The sequence below is a fragment of the Camelus ferus genome, chromosome 31 (assembly GCF_009834535.1).
Source record: "Camelus ferus isolate YT-003-E chromosome 31, BCGSAC_Cfer_1.0, whole genome shotgun sequence".
Taxonomy (NCBI): Eukaryota; Metazoa; Chordata; class Mammalia; order Artiodactyla; family Camelidae; genus Camelus; species Camelus ferus.
In genome coordinates, this window is record NC_045726.1 from 11858004 (window position 1) to 11874872 (window position 16869).

A 16869-nucleotide genomic window follows, 5' to 3' on the forward strand; every position below is an offset into this window, starting at 1 on the left:
GGAGTTTCTTGTCTTGCTTTTGAAAATCAGCACCTTCCAGATTTTGCTTACGTTTCTTCAATTTGTGTTGAAGACCAAGCCTGAGGGGCTGGGAGGAAAAGGAAGCACAGTGTAACACGTACCATGGAGGTGACGGTGCCTTTAGTTATTTCTCTATGCGGGATTATTTTATGATCCTTTTCTGAAAGTCCGCCAAGCTAACAAGACAGAGACGTTTTATTAATGCTGAACAAAAGACTGTCTTCCGGTAATTCATTTAATTTGTGTTACTTCCTTTGATGAACAGGGCCAGTTAGCTTTATTAGGTTGGTTAAACACAATGCCCCTAAAATGTTCTCAGCTGACAACTAGGAGAAAGGAGTTTAAGGAGGGAGGGAGGGAACATTTCAAAACAGTAAAACTTCCATTAACCCTAGCAATGAGACACGTTACTACACGTAGTTTAGTTTACGTAAAAACAGAGTTGTTTGGGGAGGGGTGGGAAAGGGCTAGAAAAAGGTTTAACCTAAATTACCTAAGTATCCACACAGAAAATTCAGTACTCGTGCAATTGTTTAAAGCGATGCATATTATGCTGTAATCCAGTCTTTCAACTACAGTTTGACATTTTAGTAGGAAATATTGTAAATCCATTTTCTTAAGAAGTTTACTGTCATAAATCCAGACTTGGAATATTTTCTCCAACTGTTCATTTTATGAATTGCAAGTAAATCTACCCCAAGTCAACTTTAAATCATCTTTAACATACGAAAAGCCCTAGAATTTTCTTAACTCTCCAAGGAAGTACTATCTTTAAAAGGTACCACTCTACAAAGAAAAGCAGTTAACGTTACTTTCCGTATGAAGCATCTTATGCAAGGATTAATTCTCTAAAACCTTTTCACAACCTTGGATATGTCAGCAGGAGTTCATGAGTCCATCCTGCTGAGATTTTACATCAGGACAAAAAAGGTTTCCATCTGTCATTCAGCAAGATTACTAAATCATTTTTGTTCCATTTTACTATTTTTGAGGTGCATCCCTTGATGCTGAAAAGCCATTTTCTCTCTAAAGCCATACTTCAAAATTTGGGAAATTTCTAAATTTAGGGGGAAAATGTATAATTATAGACATCCAATTATTTAAACCCAATTTACTAAATTCAGCTTCATGGTCAATTGCTCCATCCTTGGAGCTATGAAAACGATCTAAGTTTGTCACTAAACATCCAAGTTCCATTCATTGCATATTTGTTTGATACCCTATTTGTGTGCTGTAGAAAATAAGACAAGTTTGGCTTTGCCCTTGAGATCTATGGCCATGCTAAGGCAGACTTTGCAGGCATGAAGCGTATCGAACGAATTCATAGACCATGTGGCTACGTTCATCTAAAAATTTCAAAGCATTTTTCAAAAATTTAATACCAACTGATAGAAATAACCTACAAGAAATCCAGTGATGCTTAACCAGAGATAAGTGATTAATGTGACAATAAGGATCAGCAGTCTCACCTCCCCGTTCAGGAGCCCTAAGGAAAGACCATATCTGCTTGAGCAGCAGTCACTGTCAGAAGCGCATCTCCTCCAGCAAACAGGAAATCAGCTGGACAGTTTAAACAAACACCCATTCAAACATAATGGACTCTTGTTGAAAACCAACCTCTCACTGCCTTTATCATAGTGAGATGGGATTCTACCACTTCATGTCAGAATGGCACTACACATTTCTCCAGTGAAGACATACAAATGGCCAATAGGCATATGCAAAAATGCTCAGTATCACTCATTGTCAGAGAAATGCAAATCCAAACTACAATGAAGTATCGCCTCACACCAGTCAGAATGGCCATCATTTAAAAGTCCACCAAACAAGAAATGCTGGAGAGGGTGTGGAGAAAAGGGAACCCTTCTACACCATTGGTGGAAATGTAATTTGGTGCAGCCACTATGGAAAATGGTAAGGAGGTTCCTGAAAAAACTAAAAATAGACTTACCATATGATCAGCAATCCCACTCCAGGCATATATCCAGGGGAAACTCCAATTTGAAAAGATACCTGCATCCCAACATTCACAGCGGCACTATTTACAATAGCCAAGACAGGGAAGCAACCTAAATGTCCACTGACAGATGACTGGATAAAGAAGTTGTGGTACATATACACAAGAGAATACAAAAGCCATAAAAAAAGAATGAAATAGTGCCATTTGCATCAACAAGAATGGACTCAGATTATCATACTAGGTAAAGTACGTCACACAAAAACAAATATCACATGATATCACTTATATGTGGAATCTAAAAACATGATACGAATGAACTTATTTACAAAACACAAACAGACTCACAGACATAGAAAACAAACTATGGTTACCAAAAGGGTAAAGTGAAGGGGAGGGATAAATTAGGAGTTTGGGATTAGCAGATACAACTACTATATATAAAATAGACAAACAACAAGGACCTACTATATAGCACGGGGAACTGTATTCAAATTCTTGTAATAACATATAATGGAAAAGAATATGTAGTCATTTTTATGGCTGAATAGTATTCCACTGTATAAATATATCACATTTTCTTTATCCAGTCATCTGTTGATGGATATTTAGGCTGTTTCCATGTCTTGGCTATTGTAAATAGTGCTGCTATGAACATTGGTGTGCAGGTGTCTTTTGTGAAGTAGGGTTCCTTCTGGATATATGCCTAGGAATGGGATTACAGTATAACACCATTTGCAGCAACATGGATGTCCCTGGAGAATGTCATTCGAAAGAGAAAGAAAAATACCATATGAGATTGCTCATATGTGGAATCTAAAAAAAAAAAAAAAAAAAAAAAGAACATAAAATACAAAACAGAAACAGATTCATAGACATAGATACAAACTTGTGGTTGCCAAGTGGGCGGAGGGTGGGAAGGGACAGACTGGGAGTTCAAAATTTATAGATACTGACATGCATACGCAGAATAGATAAACAAGATTATACTGTATAGCACTGGGAAATATATACAAGATCTTGTGATAGCTCACAGTGAAAAAAAATGTGACAATGAATATATGTATGTTCATATATAACTGAAAAGTTGTTCTCTACACTGGAATTTGACACAACATTGTAAAATGACTATAACTCAATAAAAAGATGTTTAAAAAAAAAAACCGGACACCCCAGTGAAAACTGGATGCATGTCATACGTAGATGATTCAAATTTACTTAGAGTCAATAGTAAAAACTACATTTAAAATTGACTACACTTCAATAAAAAAGTAAAAATTCTTCAAAACTTGCAAAAAAAAAAAAAAAGAATATGTATATATGTACCACTGAATCACTATGCTGTACACCAGAAGCTAACGTCACTGTAAATCAACTATACGTCAATAAAAAAAAAATAATGGCACCTAAATTATTTGAAGTTTCTAAATGAAATAATTAAAATAATTTAAGTGAGATAAAGTAAATCACTTATGCTCTAGTTTTTAATTCCTCCTCTATTTGCATTTATACTTTAAAGTTTATCCTCTTCTTTATCCTACCACGGATCTGACAACCTCCACAGAGGTGTCTGGGCAAAGCAGGAGTTTCTTTGGGCAGAATAAATATTGCTCTTTATGCTGAAATCCTGGCAACTGTAATCATTCCAAAGACACTGGTCAACAACTGACTCATTCAGCATCCTACTCAAGGAGAAATGGCCAATCCCAGCTCAGAAATGAACAAACATCCAGTTATTTTTAAATGTTCTATTGCTTGGTTAATGTAATAGGCCTGACATCCAATTGTACATGAAGGTTTAATTCTGTGTCAGATAAAGCACAGCTCTGATGCAGAAGTAGAGGATGGGTCTAACCTGGTTAAAAGCTTACTTTGCGGGGGGTGGGACAGCTGAGTGGTAGGGCGCATGCTTAGCATACACAAGGTCCTGGGTTCAATCCCCAGTACCTCCATTGAAAAATAAATAAATGTGGAGAATTAAGAGGTACAAATCATTAGGTGTAAAATAAGCTACAACGATGGGGAATATAGCCAATATTTTATAATTACTATAAATGGAGTATCACCTTTAAAACTTTGTGAATCACTATACTGTATACCTGTAACACATATGGTACATCAACTATACTTCAATTAAAAAATATGATATTGTAAAACAAATACATAAATAAATTTTAAAATGTTTTTTAAAAAATAAATATATAAGCCTAATTATCTCCCCCCCAAAATAAATAAAATTAAAGAGGAAGAGCAAATTATTCTTTTTTTAAAAAAAAGTCCTTACTGTGTATTCACTCATTCATTCATGTATTCTTTCAAATCTATACTTACTGACTGCTGACTGTGCTATGGATTTGTTAACAGATACTTAAATAAGATGGGGTCCTTGAATATCCTGAGTTACAGCCCAGGGGTAAATCAGGGGAAGACAATCATGTGTTTAAGTAAATGTAATAAAGAGTAATGTTTCTCGCTTTTTCAAATGCTTGTGCTGTGTAAATAAAACGTCCAAGGGCTCACTGCTGGCGTGGGACATCTACCTGTAAAATTTGGATAATGACCCCCCTTTGCAGGACTATAATGATGAGCGAGGCTAGTCTCACTCACATGCCAGGTAACTATTATTTCTCATCTTTGTACTCCCACCGCCTTCAGTACAGGGATTCACATGTTTTAACTCAATAAGCATCTCCCAGACATCCTGACTTGACGTCTTTAATTATTACATGGCCTCGTCTGTGAAAACTTCTATGTGAGCATTTAACATCACTTATTCTAAGACGGCTATCTTCCTTGAACTCTTGATGGGTCTGTCAGTTTTCTCAAGGGAATCCTACCTGGCTAGATGTTAATCTCTCTGAATTGTAAAAGCCTTAGTCATGGTTTTAATGGCCAAGATTTAAATAAATTTACCAGATACAGCAGTGGGTGCTCCAATTACATACACCATTAAAGGGTTTTATGTGAAGATTAAAAAACATTTACTATTAAAACAACAACAGCACAGTCCATGTGCAGTGCAATTTACCAGCAGGGGAGATTTCAGTGTCCTGGAAAAGTTCCATATAAAAAGGACGCTAGAAAAATGAAAAGTCAGATTCAACACACTCCAAAGGAAGCTTGAGACGTTTTCAGCTCTCTACTCTCAAACAGGTAAAATGCTTTGTATTTCTAGCACTTTTTTTAGACTGCATGCCACTGTCTGTCTATAGCACATTTTACACCCTAAGGGCCAGGAAAGGTGTCTAAAGAAATCTTGAACTTCAGGGTCCTTGCCACCCCCAGCTACACAGATCCAGCCTTTGGGAAATTGCAACAGCTCATCAACCAGTGTTGGATTTTGTTTTTAGCCTCTTCCCCACCAGTGAAAATTCATTTGTGAAAACTCCACATGTCATCAGATAATTCAAGGCTGCCTTGGCCAGGGAGGCAGCTGGTCTGGGACCCCGTGCTTTGAAAAGTGTTGAGTCCTCTCTTACTTTCACAGATGGTCCAGCCAGCAATAATGTGTGCAAGACCAGGACAGATACTCAGCAAAATGTAATTAGCACCGCAGTGCAGTCATTTAATGTCAAGCAACTTACATTAGCCAGAGATTCCTGGGAGGAGCCATTTTCCGAGCAGATGGCTCAAGTCTCTTATTCCTGGAATGAAAACCAATCACAGAGTGGGGGGTGGGGAGTGGAATATTAAGGCAAAAAAAGCAAACTTGATAAAGGAGGAATCCTGGGATTTGGACAACCAAATAAATAAGAAACATTAAGACAGTTCAGTTCTAAAAACTACTCAACATGTGAGTTTAAAAGACTGACTCTAGATGCCTCCCACTTCCATCTTCTGCAGAGTTAGTGACACAAACCAGAGGTCTTTGCTCAACCCGGTCTGGATCTATTTTTGATGGTTGCATTGATGTTCCTTAGAATGGAGCCGATTTCCAAACTTCTAGCTGGACTTATTCTGCTGACTCTCTGTGTGGTGGGCTGCTCCAGCCAGCACTGGTCCTACGGATTGCGCCCTGGAGGAAAGAGAAATGCTGAAAATGTGATCGATTCTTTCCAAGAGGTAAGTGGTAAGTGTGTCTCAGCTTCAAAATGAAACGTGGCTTATGGGATTCCATCGAACTAACATCCTGTGTGCCTTCAACAGTACTCTCGGCTCTAACGTAGGGATTCCAGGGGAGATAAGGCACTTACAAGGTCCCATTCCTGCTGTAATGCAGACAGGGACCAATGAGACAAAGAGCGGGAAGAATTCCAAGAGGAGCAAACGCAAGGGAGTGTGCCATTCTCTGAGGATACAGAATTGCCAAAGGAATTAGGAACCATGGGATGCAGTGAAGGTCTCTGGTGCAAGATGATCCTTTGGGATTTGGAAAGAAAATCTCAGAATTTCTGCTTATTTTTTTAAAATTTCTATATAACCTTTTAAAAAATCTATATTAGGTCAGCAGTACATTTTTAGAACATAAATAAATATCCTTATTAAAGGGGCATGCGCTGTAATATTTTTAATGATATGAGCCCTCAAGCAAAGAAGTTGGAGCCCCTAGAAAAGAGGAGTTAGCAAGCTCAAGGAGACAAAATATATACTGGAAAATATGCTGAGTCTGACTTCCTATAAATCAGATTTCAGCACTAGTACCAACACCAGCACAGAGTACTTGATTTTTTTATCTAGAAAATGTGACTTCTTGGGGCCCTGTGAGGATTACAGAAGAAAGGCCATGTATCTTGGCTGGTTAATCCAAAAAATGTTAGTGGATTAATGAAAAACATTTGCAATTTTTTTTTTTTTTTTTTTTAGTTAATGGGAAACAAACTAGGCTTTCAAGGATGAATGATTCAGGGCTAGACACTCAGTATAGGTTGGAGAACGGCAAACATAAGCTAGAGAAACTTAATACTATTTAATTTTCATTAAAAAGAAACCTCTCTTTTTATGAGAAATAGTCAAGATAATAATTCAATAGGAGATAAAGAAGCCCAGAATTTGAAAAAGTCTCCTTCCCACAGACTATATGTGAGCAACTCTCTTAACTATGACATATTTAGTAAAAACTAGAAAATAAAACCAACCCTATTCATAACTATAAATTCTTGTATTTTTTATATACCAGCCCCTCCTGAGGCTCCAAGTGCTTCATTCTCGTCATCTCCAGGGAGAAAATTTATCCCTCCTTACCCTTGCCCATTTCCTCCAGAACCGCACACCAACCTATAAAAATGCCTGACAGCAAACCGACGTTCTTTTGAAGTCCCCATCCCATTTCGCCGCCTTCTCAGCCCCACAATCCCCATGACTTCACTTTCCAGACACAATTTTTGGTGGAAACGGAAAATACCATTTCACTTCTTTATCTCCATCTCCAAGAATCACGTTCTTTTTCTGCAGATAGCCAAAGAGGTCAATCGACTAGCAGAACCTCAGCGCTTCGAATGTACCATTCACCAGCCCCACTCTCCCCTCAGGGACCTGAAAGGAGCTCTGGTGAGTTACAGTGTTAATAACATGGAGCTTTGGAGACGGATGGGCCTTGGGTACCACCTTTTGGGTCATCCACTTGGGACAACCACCTCTCAGCCACTGCGATGCTTACCTTCCTGATTGCCTGAGTTCCTCCTGCACTGGGCCCTCACCATTTCAAAACACTCTTTCTCAGTGGTTAGACAGTACTAATGGTTGGAACCTTGTTTTTCTTTCTTAAACTAAATTGAAATCTTGCAACCCGTATCTCCTAATCTCGGCTCTCGCCTTTGGGATGACTAACAAAAACCAATTTCTTCCCACTGCTACATGTCAGTTCTTCAGGTATGTTCATCAAACCCCCTAGACTGTTCCTCCCTAGGCTAATTCATACCTTCCCACCGGACGCCTCAGTACTTCTTGATATGACATGGTTTTGCCTAGAAATGTAGAGATCAAAAAAGGTGTTCTAATTGTTTCCCCTTTGCAATAAGCATTTCCAAACTAGTACACTCATAATTCAGAGCCACAGGTTTGACTTCCAGTTTGCTGACTGGACTATAACAATTTTCCAAATTCCCACCAAAGACGGAAATCTACTAACCCAATGTAAGTTTTTGATTAAAAAATTAAATATATATATATATAAAGAGAATTGAATATAGAAACTGAATCTTGAATTCAATGTTGGTGTTCTCGGAGCTCCGTGGCCCACTTATTTGCAGCAGTTAGAAGGCATTACAATTTTCAGTTACGCCCAGGAACCGAGAAAGTCTGAATAAATCATATACGAAGACGAGCGAGTTTTTATTTTCTCCATTGACTTCAACTTCTACGCCCATAGGACAAAAGAAAATGTGGACAGACAGCTTTACTTCCCCTTTTTAATCCTGCTGACCTCATGAGAAAAATGATAGCAATTAGTGAAAATTTCTAAACATGACGTTGGAAGGAAGGAATTGAGGAGAAAGCTCAGTTAATAACAGATGGATAAATTCGACCTTTCTTTTACCTGTCTTCACACCCTTCAAACTGTTTATTAAACAATGTGTAGACAAATGGATCTATTCTTTCTATATCAGTACATTAGAAATTAAAATGTCACAAACATAATGAAATTCAGCTCATAAAATCAACCTTGATATATTTGTTACTCACGTATTTTTCAGGAAAGTCTGATTGAAGAGGAAACTGGGCAGAAGATTTAAATCCGCTGGGCCAGAAAATTTGACAAGTACAATTCTGACTGAAACGTGTGACTCACTTAATGTCTGTTAACTGTGTGAACTTCAGAAATTCTTAACACCAGGTTGCACGTTTCATAATCAAGTGCTGTGCTGTGAATAAAGTAGCATAAATGTGAAGTCTTCCTCTGACTCAGAACTCTGGTGGGGAAGGGACATTGGAAGCCCACACAGGGGCCCCCAAGTGTGTCTACAGTGGGTGATGGAAGGTGGGATAACAAAGTCAACGTTATTATTGGCTACAGGTATCTCAAGGCTCACCTCCACCACCAACACCCTGCACCCACAAGGACAATGGTCACATATCGGTCTGGGCCCAAAACTGATTCAGCTACAGTTTTCTCTGCGGTTGTAGCTTTATCTTTGACCATACCCTTCAGAAGCAAGATGGCGCCACGGCCAAAGCTTCCTCCCCAGATTGTCTCCAATCCCTTTGAAAGTCAATGGAGGGGGAGGGTATCGCTCAGTGGTATAGGTTGAGCTTAGCAGGCGCGAGGTCCTGGGTTCAATCCCCAGTACTTCCATTAAAAAATACATGAATAAGTAAATCTAATTACCCCCCAAAACAAAACAAAAATAAACAAACAAAAATCATTCAAAAAAAAAAGAAAAAAGAAAGAAAGTCAACCGGAACCTGAGAGAGGCCTCGGGGAAGAGGCTCCACTAGGCTCCTGGTCTGACGCTCCTTCTGGCTCCACAGGGTCCAAGTTCACCATAGCAAGCCGTGCACACCAGGTTTGGGACCAAGGCCGAAAAACCACAGTGTGCCCCTGCCTGATCTCTTCGGTATTTCTCTTAAGTGACACTATGGCCTGCAGTCAGTGAAGACAGGATTCAGGTGTTCCCATGTCCCCGGGTCAAACAGCACCGCCACCACGCATCCTCCAGAACAGGCTAGAATATGTGCTGAAGTATTTTCATTAACCTTCACAGTGACCTTGGAAAATAGATATTATTGCCTCTCCTTTAAAATGAGGAAAACGGGGCTCTAAGAGTTTACAAGACCCACTCGGTTCTGTCGGGTTCCAAAGTCAGTGCTCCTGTAATGCACTGCGATAAGCAGCCAATGGACTTGAACGTGGAAGCCCAGTTTTTTGGTTACTTGGAGTTGAAACAGGATCCTGGGGCGCCTGTGTCAACCTAATTTCACTGGTGACCACTTCTCCATGTGGCCCCAGATGCTAGGACACTCCTGTTCTCCTTCATCCTCACAGGTCCCCAGTGACTATGAGACCATTTGAAAACCTCAAATTTCAGATAACTTGCCTGATGTCACAGGAACTACTTATGCCTACATCTCATGGCGAAGACCTAGCTAGGCTTTTTTTCTTCTTTTAATCAGACATTGGGAACCTTCTTCCTTCCCTTCAAAAAAAGAATTTTTTTTTCCTTAACGGAGGTACTGGGGATTGAACCCAGGACCTCGTGCATGCCAAGCACATGCTCTATCACTGAGCTATACCCCCCAGGTGCACCAAAAAGACTTTAAACAGGCGTCAGAAACCCCCCATGGGGGAGAAAACCCCTACTTTTTAACACAAATAATTGCTACTGCACAATGCTAGATTTCCCAAATATCTCCATTTGAGAACTCTCTAAAATGGAATCCAAAAACTTCTCCTCCCTCCTTAATGAAATTAGGCAGTGAAGTGGTCCACAATCACCTTAGTTTTTTTAATGGAACAGAAGGCAAAACTGCATTATTTCATTAATCAGCTCATATGACACAGGATGAGAGGCTTTTACGTTGCCAAACACTCAGGAACTATTTTTTACTATATAAAAACAATCTAATTTACAATCTTTACATGAGTTAACACATTACAAAATTAAGCCCACACACCTGTTTATCTAATGCATCCTGTTTGGAAAATCAGGTTTCCTTGGCCAAAGCTTGTCTTTGGGACAATTTCTTTGGAGACAGCTGTGGACATTGCTGACTTGGGTACCAAAAAGATGCTCTCAGCCCAGCTCCCTGATGCTGAAGTCAGAGGCTGGCGATGGCATCAGGTTATTCGCAATTTATGTGAACACGTCAGATGTTTGATTCTCCAATGGCCCAAATTACTAGGGGGAAGGAGAGAAAATGAGCCCTTTATTAAAATTTTAAACATTTTCCTGAATCTGAAGAAGTCTCTAACTCATCAACGTAGCTTCAAAAAGAAGTCTGCATCCTTTCAAAATAAAGGATGAGGAAACATACTGAATGATACACTTAAAAAGTTCTCAAACATACACAGCTTTAAGTGATCAACTAACAGAAAGAACGGCTTGAAGATAGACCATTTCTAGCAAAAGTTTTAGAAGCGAGGTGACTGGGGCAAAAAGCTAAGAATCACTGCATGGGGTAACAGCACTTACACATTTTGACAGTGGAAGATGCTCTCAAGTAGCATTTCTCAGTGGGGACCCTAGATCCTAAGATTACCCAGGTTGACTGACTTAGTCTTTGGAGCCCAAGCCATCTGCATTTTGAACAAGCCTTCTGGTGATTCTTATGTACACAGACAGTGGAGCATTATTGCCCTAAAAAGCTATAAACTGTACAAGTTTTAAAGCACTGGGATGCCTTCTTTAAAATAAAAAAAAAAAAATCTATGCATAAGCCCAGGATTTAGAACAGCAGTACACTCATAGACATAGAAAACAAACGTATGGCTACCAAGGGGAAGGCGGGGAGGGATAAATTAGGAGTTTGGGATTTGCAGACACACACTACTATATATAAAACAGATAAACAACAAGGTCCTACTGCATAGCACAGGGAACTATATTCAATGGCTTGTAGTCACCTGTAATGAAAAAGAATATATATAACTGAATCACTATGCTGTACACTAGAAATTAACACAACATTGTCATCAGCTATACTTCAATTAAAAGCCAAAACCAAAAACCAGTGGTGCTACGCTAGCTGGAATGCAGCTGCCCCTTCTTTCCAATCTGACCCACCAGCAGCAGGGAGTTTAAGAAATGCACCTTGAACACCAATTTTCTAAAGCTGCTCTTTCCTCTAAGGCATTGGTTCTCAACCTTGGCCTAATACTGGAATAACATGGGAGAGACTTAAAAGAATACTACTGCCTGGGTCCCACCCCCTTCCCTTGGATATTCTGATCGAATTGGTCTGGGCTGTGGCTTCTTCCCAGGTTCAACCTAGTTTGTTCAACTTAGTTTGAGAATCAGTTCCCATCCTTTCCAGGGAAGTTATTACTAAATATCCCTTTTAACCTCTGCATTTCTCCCTTTCCCTCTGCCTAGTTATCTGTGGTGAATGAGTGGAGAAATAGAACTTCTGTATTAAACTAATTGTTATAAGAAAACTGTCAGATCAGATGCCAAACGGATGAATGGGGTGTGGGCGGAGGTGGGGGAAGAACCAAATAGTTTGCAGTTTTTATTGCCTCCCGGCAAAGATGACTCGATGACCCCACAGTACAAGTTGAAACAAACAGGACCTGTAATGAAATGAGACCAGAAGGAACAGTGGGTGTGAGGTTGTGAAGGAGCAACGGTAAGAAAGAGTTCAGGAATGATTTCATTTCATGAACGTAAGAGTAATTAATAATAAGCTAAGTACACAATGAACTTGAAAATACATTACCATTTTTAATTTACAAAATAAATAACAGCAAATCTGAACAAAAATTCTCTAGTTCAATGCACATCTTCTTAATGGTTCATGTTTGAAACCCAACTCATTTACAAAATCATGGCTACTGAGACTTTTGACAAAGTTTGGATGAACAACTCAGAAAACGTGACTGATGGATGAGTCTGGGCAGCATAAAAAGATGAGGCTTGCCTGGATTATAAGAATCTGCCTGAAGTCATCAACCTGAAAACTTTTACCTTCTGTAGATTAGAACTGATGGTTGCACTCTCCACCCACCCAAAGAGGAACTTACCTTTTCCAACTTAATTTTAAAATCCCACTTAGGCATGGTGTATAGCTCTAAAAGCCTTTGAACAACAACTTTCCTTCTCTCTCTCTTTGATTTACTTATAATAAAAGAGAGCTAGGGCTGGAAGGATTCTAAAAATCACGTAACCTCAAACATGTATTTTTTTTACACGAGGAAACTGAAGTCCAGGGACTGACTACAAATCGACTTGCCCAAAGCTATATTCATTAGAGTTTTGTTCTGTGTTGATGGTGCGGTTTTTCTTCCCTTTTCATTATACCTGAAAAGTGAGAAGAAGGAAGATACAAAATTGAAGGGCCTTTGAAATACCTTTTATAAGATGACAATACCTTTTATAAGGGACACTTCTGTGGTGCCGGAAGCAGTCCACGGGTCTGGGAGGTGGTGACGTGGGTGTGCGCTAACAAAGAATTCCATCCATCTGTACACCTAAGATCTGTGCCTCTAACTTGCATATAAGTTATATCTCAGTTTCAAAGCCCATAATCTGGGGGAAGGACTCTCGAAACTTGGAAAGAGTCAGCAAAGGGAGATCGTTATTTCTAACCCGGCTTCATCTCTGGTTTTGTCTTAGGGACCTGAGGGTGGCAGTTGTTCTTCATGGGTCTCTCTGATTGAAGACAATGACTGTAACTCTGGAATCAAGGTGTGAAGGTGGAGGAGGGGGAGGCAGCCCACGGCCCAGCAGCCTTATTTAGGGTTTCACTTTCCTTGAACGCCATTCTCTTGCCAATCCCACGGCACACCACAGTCCTTGTACACTGGGGCTGTTTCCTTTGGACATGCTGAACCGCCATATCCTGGGGGTCTAGGATGGTGTCTGGCATTCAGTAAGAGCTTAATATATGCTGAAAAAAACAATTCTTAAAAAATGACCTCAAAGCAATACAAGTCACCAGGATAGAGAAAGAGGGAAAAAGGGATTTAAAAAAAAAATCCCATAAATCAATACCCACAAGGTTGTGACAATTTAGGGGCTACTTCCAACGTCTTTCAATATTTCAGAAAGCTTACCAAGGAAACTAAAGACCAGGTCTTTCTCTTTTCATTCCCTGGCCCTCATCTCTCCTAGATTTACAGTAATCACAAGGCATTTCTTTGCCGTCTCCATCTTTGATTTCAGGACACACATTACTTAGGATCTTTTGTTAAATATGACTCTTTCTGACCCAGTGGCTTCCCAAGGAGATGACCCTTCCAGTGTCTCCCTGTGACCTACTGTTCACAACATTACTTGGAATCCTTTGTATTCAGCCAGGAGAGATCTAGTATTTCCATAACTGTGGGAAGGGAGTCCTATGGAAAAACATTTTTAAAAAGGGAAGGCATTTGGGCACTGGTGTATCTGATGTCCCAAGCCTCTGACCAAAGCCAGGCTGCAGGACTCACCCCCACTGCTCGGAAGGGATGTGCTTCTGGTCTGGTTTCTTTGTGACCTAGTCTACATCCTTCTATTTTAACGGCAGCCTGGAAAGTGGGGTGAGGTACACGAATCCCTGCCAGCCAGTCTGCCCAGCAACTTCTCAGAAGCTGCTCCCAGCTCCACGTAAGCCCTGCAGAGCCCATCCGTTCCTTCTCATTCTCTTTTCTTGCCACTTAAAATCCTCTTCAGGTCTTATTAATGCTTTGTCTCCAGTTATAATTACATGAGATGCCACCTTTTGAAGAGGAACTGTTACGCGCAGCGCTAACCTGCACTCACGTTCCAAATGATCTCGAAAAAAAAAACAAAAACAAAGAATCTCAATCACGTGTTGAAAGTTCCCGATCTTACTCAGGCCCAGCAGAGACCACCAGAAAGGCCCATTTCATGAGTACCTACTGCACATATTCCAACTCAGCTGAGCCCCAAAGCAGCCTGTGTGGCAGGGATGAGCCCTATTCTGAAAAGCGAAGAAATGAAAACTCCAGAGAATTTCAAATAGTTTGCGGGAGTTTGCAAAGCTGAGAGATGACATAGGTGGGTGGACTCAAACCTGAATGGGTTACTTCCAGAGCCCAGGTTCTTGCCTGGTACAACACCTCACTCTCAGGTGGAGCAAAAACAAGAAAGTAGCACTTTTAAAGATGCATATGAATTTCTTGAGTAAGGCTGGACACATCTCAGAGGTTTTTTTGTTTGTTTTGTTTTGTTTTGTTCTGTTTTGACTTCCCTGACCCTATGATGAATTAACACGTCTCTCCTAAAAGAGGTGGAGGCCAGCAAGCCCTGATTCTCGGAGGTAAACTCTCTCCTTCTCTCTCCACCTGAAAGGAAAGGTGACCTGGCCAGGCTGTCCCCCAGAGAGCCTACCCAAAGGGTGGCCCCCGGGATCTACATTCAAAAAGTTTTCTATTTTGCTATAAACACCTAAGTGGTATAGAAATAGCTGGGACATTTCCACTGCTGTTCCAACTCGGGGTAGGGATGGAAGAATCTGTCAGGTTGCCTTCTAGACGTCACCTGGGGATAACTCTGGTCAGCAGGATGGATTAGTAGTGAGACTCAATATTGCAATTTTTTTTTTGTGCGTAGCCTCAGTTTCCTTATCTACAATGTGAGGGTGTGTTTTGTATGAACTTTAAGTCCTTTCCAGGTCAAAATGTCTTTAACTTTGTGTGGCTGTTTCTGTGTGTGTCGATAGTATTTGATCCTCTCAATTACCCCATTTTTTCCTTCCGAAAAGAATATTGACATTGGTACCATAAATATGTAATCAAATCAATTCCACAATCAAGAGGAATAAATAACCAAAGAGAGATATTGCACTGTATTCTCCAGGGCAAAATCAGGTTGCAGCCAGGGGTCACCGAGACACCCAACTGAGATCTGGAAGAGAAGCAGTTGAATCCAGGCTGCCAAGTCCCTCAGATCCAGTGATTTGAGCTCAGATGAGGTGACGGGGAACTGTGTACAAAAAAAGGAGCTTCAAGAGTCCGTGGGAGGAAAGAGTGACTGTTGGGCAGTGAGGCCATTAGTTGGGAGTGTGGGGGACTCCTGGTGGGGGATGTGAGGGGCAGCTTTCCCAAGCCACAGGTGGATGGGGGTCAGGGATGCAGGAGCTCAGGGCTCATGATGGAGTCCAAGTTCTTTCAACGATGATAGCCATTCTTACTTGAAAGCAGCCCATCTCCCTTAAAAGGATGTTCTTTTCCTCCAAGAAGACACAGCAGACCTCAGAAAGATAGACTATTCTGGCTACCAAAGTACTTGTCTCAGTCTCTTTCAATAGGTTCTGAGGAATAGGGTATGTCCACGGGAGAGAACTAAATCTTACGCACAGCTCTTCAGAAACCAAGCGAGAAATTCCTCCAAGGAGTAGGTTACGGGGGTGGCTCCTCCACCACCACGGTGGGGGAAGAACTTCTCCAAGTTCTTGGAGCCCCCGGTGGCTCTGCACCAGAGGCTGCAGTGTAGTAACGGGGAGGGAGATCTCTCCTTTGAGAAACACACAGGATCTGGCCAATTCCAGAATTCCACATGGACTGGAGGAGATGCGGCAGGGACCCAGGCATCAATCAAAGGGAAGCTTTCGAAAGAATGAAACCAGTTCTGAGCTGGTGAACCTCAATCCCAGATCAGGAGAGGCAGCCAGCGGGGGCCCCATGCAATGAGGACACTGCCTCCCCGAGGCCAGCTCCCAGGCATCAGTGGTCCAGGGCACTCAGAGTTCCAGAGAGAGGACGAGATCCTTACTGGGATCCAGGCTCAGAAGAAAGGATGCCAGATTTCCGAGCTTTTGGAGGTGGAGGGGGTGGGGCTTTGGCTTCTCTTCGGACAGGCAGTGGGGGCGCAATCTGGTGGAGCAGACACACGGAAGGAGAAATGAGTCTTACCTTTCTCCCTAATTCTGCCGTCTCCTCCACATTTCCGACTTTCTGCGTTAGCTTCTAACTGATCTGAGTTTATCTACACAGCCTTTGCAAGGTGAAAAAGGAAACAAGACTGATTCCATCTCCCCCTTTCTCTTTGCGTTAATGAGATATACACCAACACTGCTGCATCCCCAGTACTTGAGGACTCAATAAATATGTGTTGAATGAATGAAGGAAATCCATCAGAGGCCATTCCAGAATGTTCACTCGGAGGAAGTAAACTCTTTAAATGTGAACCAGAATTCACTTATTTCACTTGCCTGTACCCAAGGTGAGGTACAAAAAAAGCTCTACCTTCAATGTGTGAAAGGTCTACTTGCACATGGTTCCTTCCCACTGAAAACTCCCCTTTCATGGTTTCAGGATTGAACCAAGACTCGATTAGAGTGAAAAATGGATGAGA

General features: G+C 41.0%; 2 protein-coding genes and 1 non-coding gene across 3 annotated transcripts in view; 1 reads left to right on the forward strand and 2 right to left on the reverse strand.

Moving 5' to 3' along the window:
* Positions 1-5622: 5622 nt before the first annotated feature.
* On the forward strand, positions 5623-8778 carry GNRH1 (gonadotropin releasing hormone 1). The gene is made up of 3 exons (XM_006193988.3): positions 5623-6040; positions 7370-7465; positions 8611-8778. Exons 1-3 carry the CDS (start codon positions 5876-5878, stop codon positions 8647-8649), a joined length of 300 nt encoding a protein of 99 aa, XP_006194050.2. The 5' UTR covers positions 5623-5875; the 3' UTR covers positions 8650-8778.
* Positions 8779-10079: 1301 nt separating this feature from the next.
* TRNAA-GGC lies at positions 10080-10151 on the reverse strand. The gene has a single exon. It is a non-coding gene; the product is annotated as a tRNA-Ala (tRNA).
* Positions 10152-12271: 2120 nt separating this feature from the next.
* DOCK5 (dedicator of cytokinesis 5) overlaps positions 12272-16869 on the reverse strand; it is a 176603-nt gene continuing 172005 nt past the window's right edge. Inside the window, 1 exon segment of the mRNA XM_032471059.1 lies at positions 12272-16388. Within this exon segment, the coding sequence (XP_032326950.1) occupies positions 16284-16388 (105 nt within the window). The 3' untranslated portion in view covers positions 12272-16283.

Excerpts from the sequence above, each read along its gene's own strand:
- GNRH1 (XM_006193988.3), top strand. The coding sequence starts at position 5,876 with ATGGTTGCATTGATGTTCCTTAGAATGGAGCCGATTTCCAAACTTCTA. Across the intron at positions 6,041-7,369 it reads TGATCGATTCTTTCCAAGAG|ATAGCCAAAGAGGTCAATCG; the intron begins GTAAGTGGTAAG and ends CTTTTTCTGCAG. Across the intron at positions 7,466-8,610 it reads GGGACCTGAAAGGAGCTCTG|GAAAGTCTGATTGAAGAGGA; the intron begins GTGAGTTACAGT and ends CGTATTTTTCAG.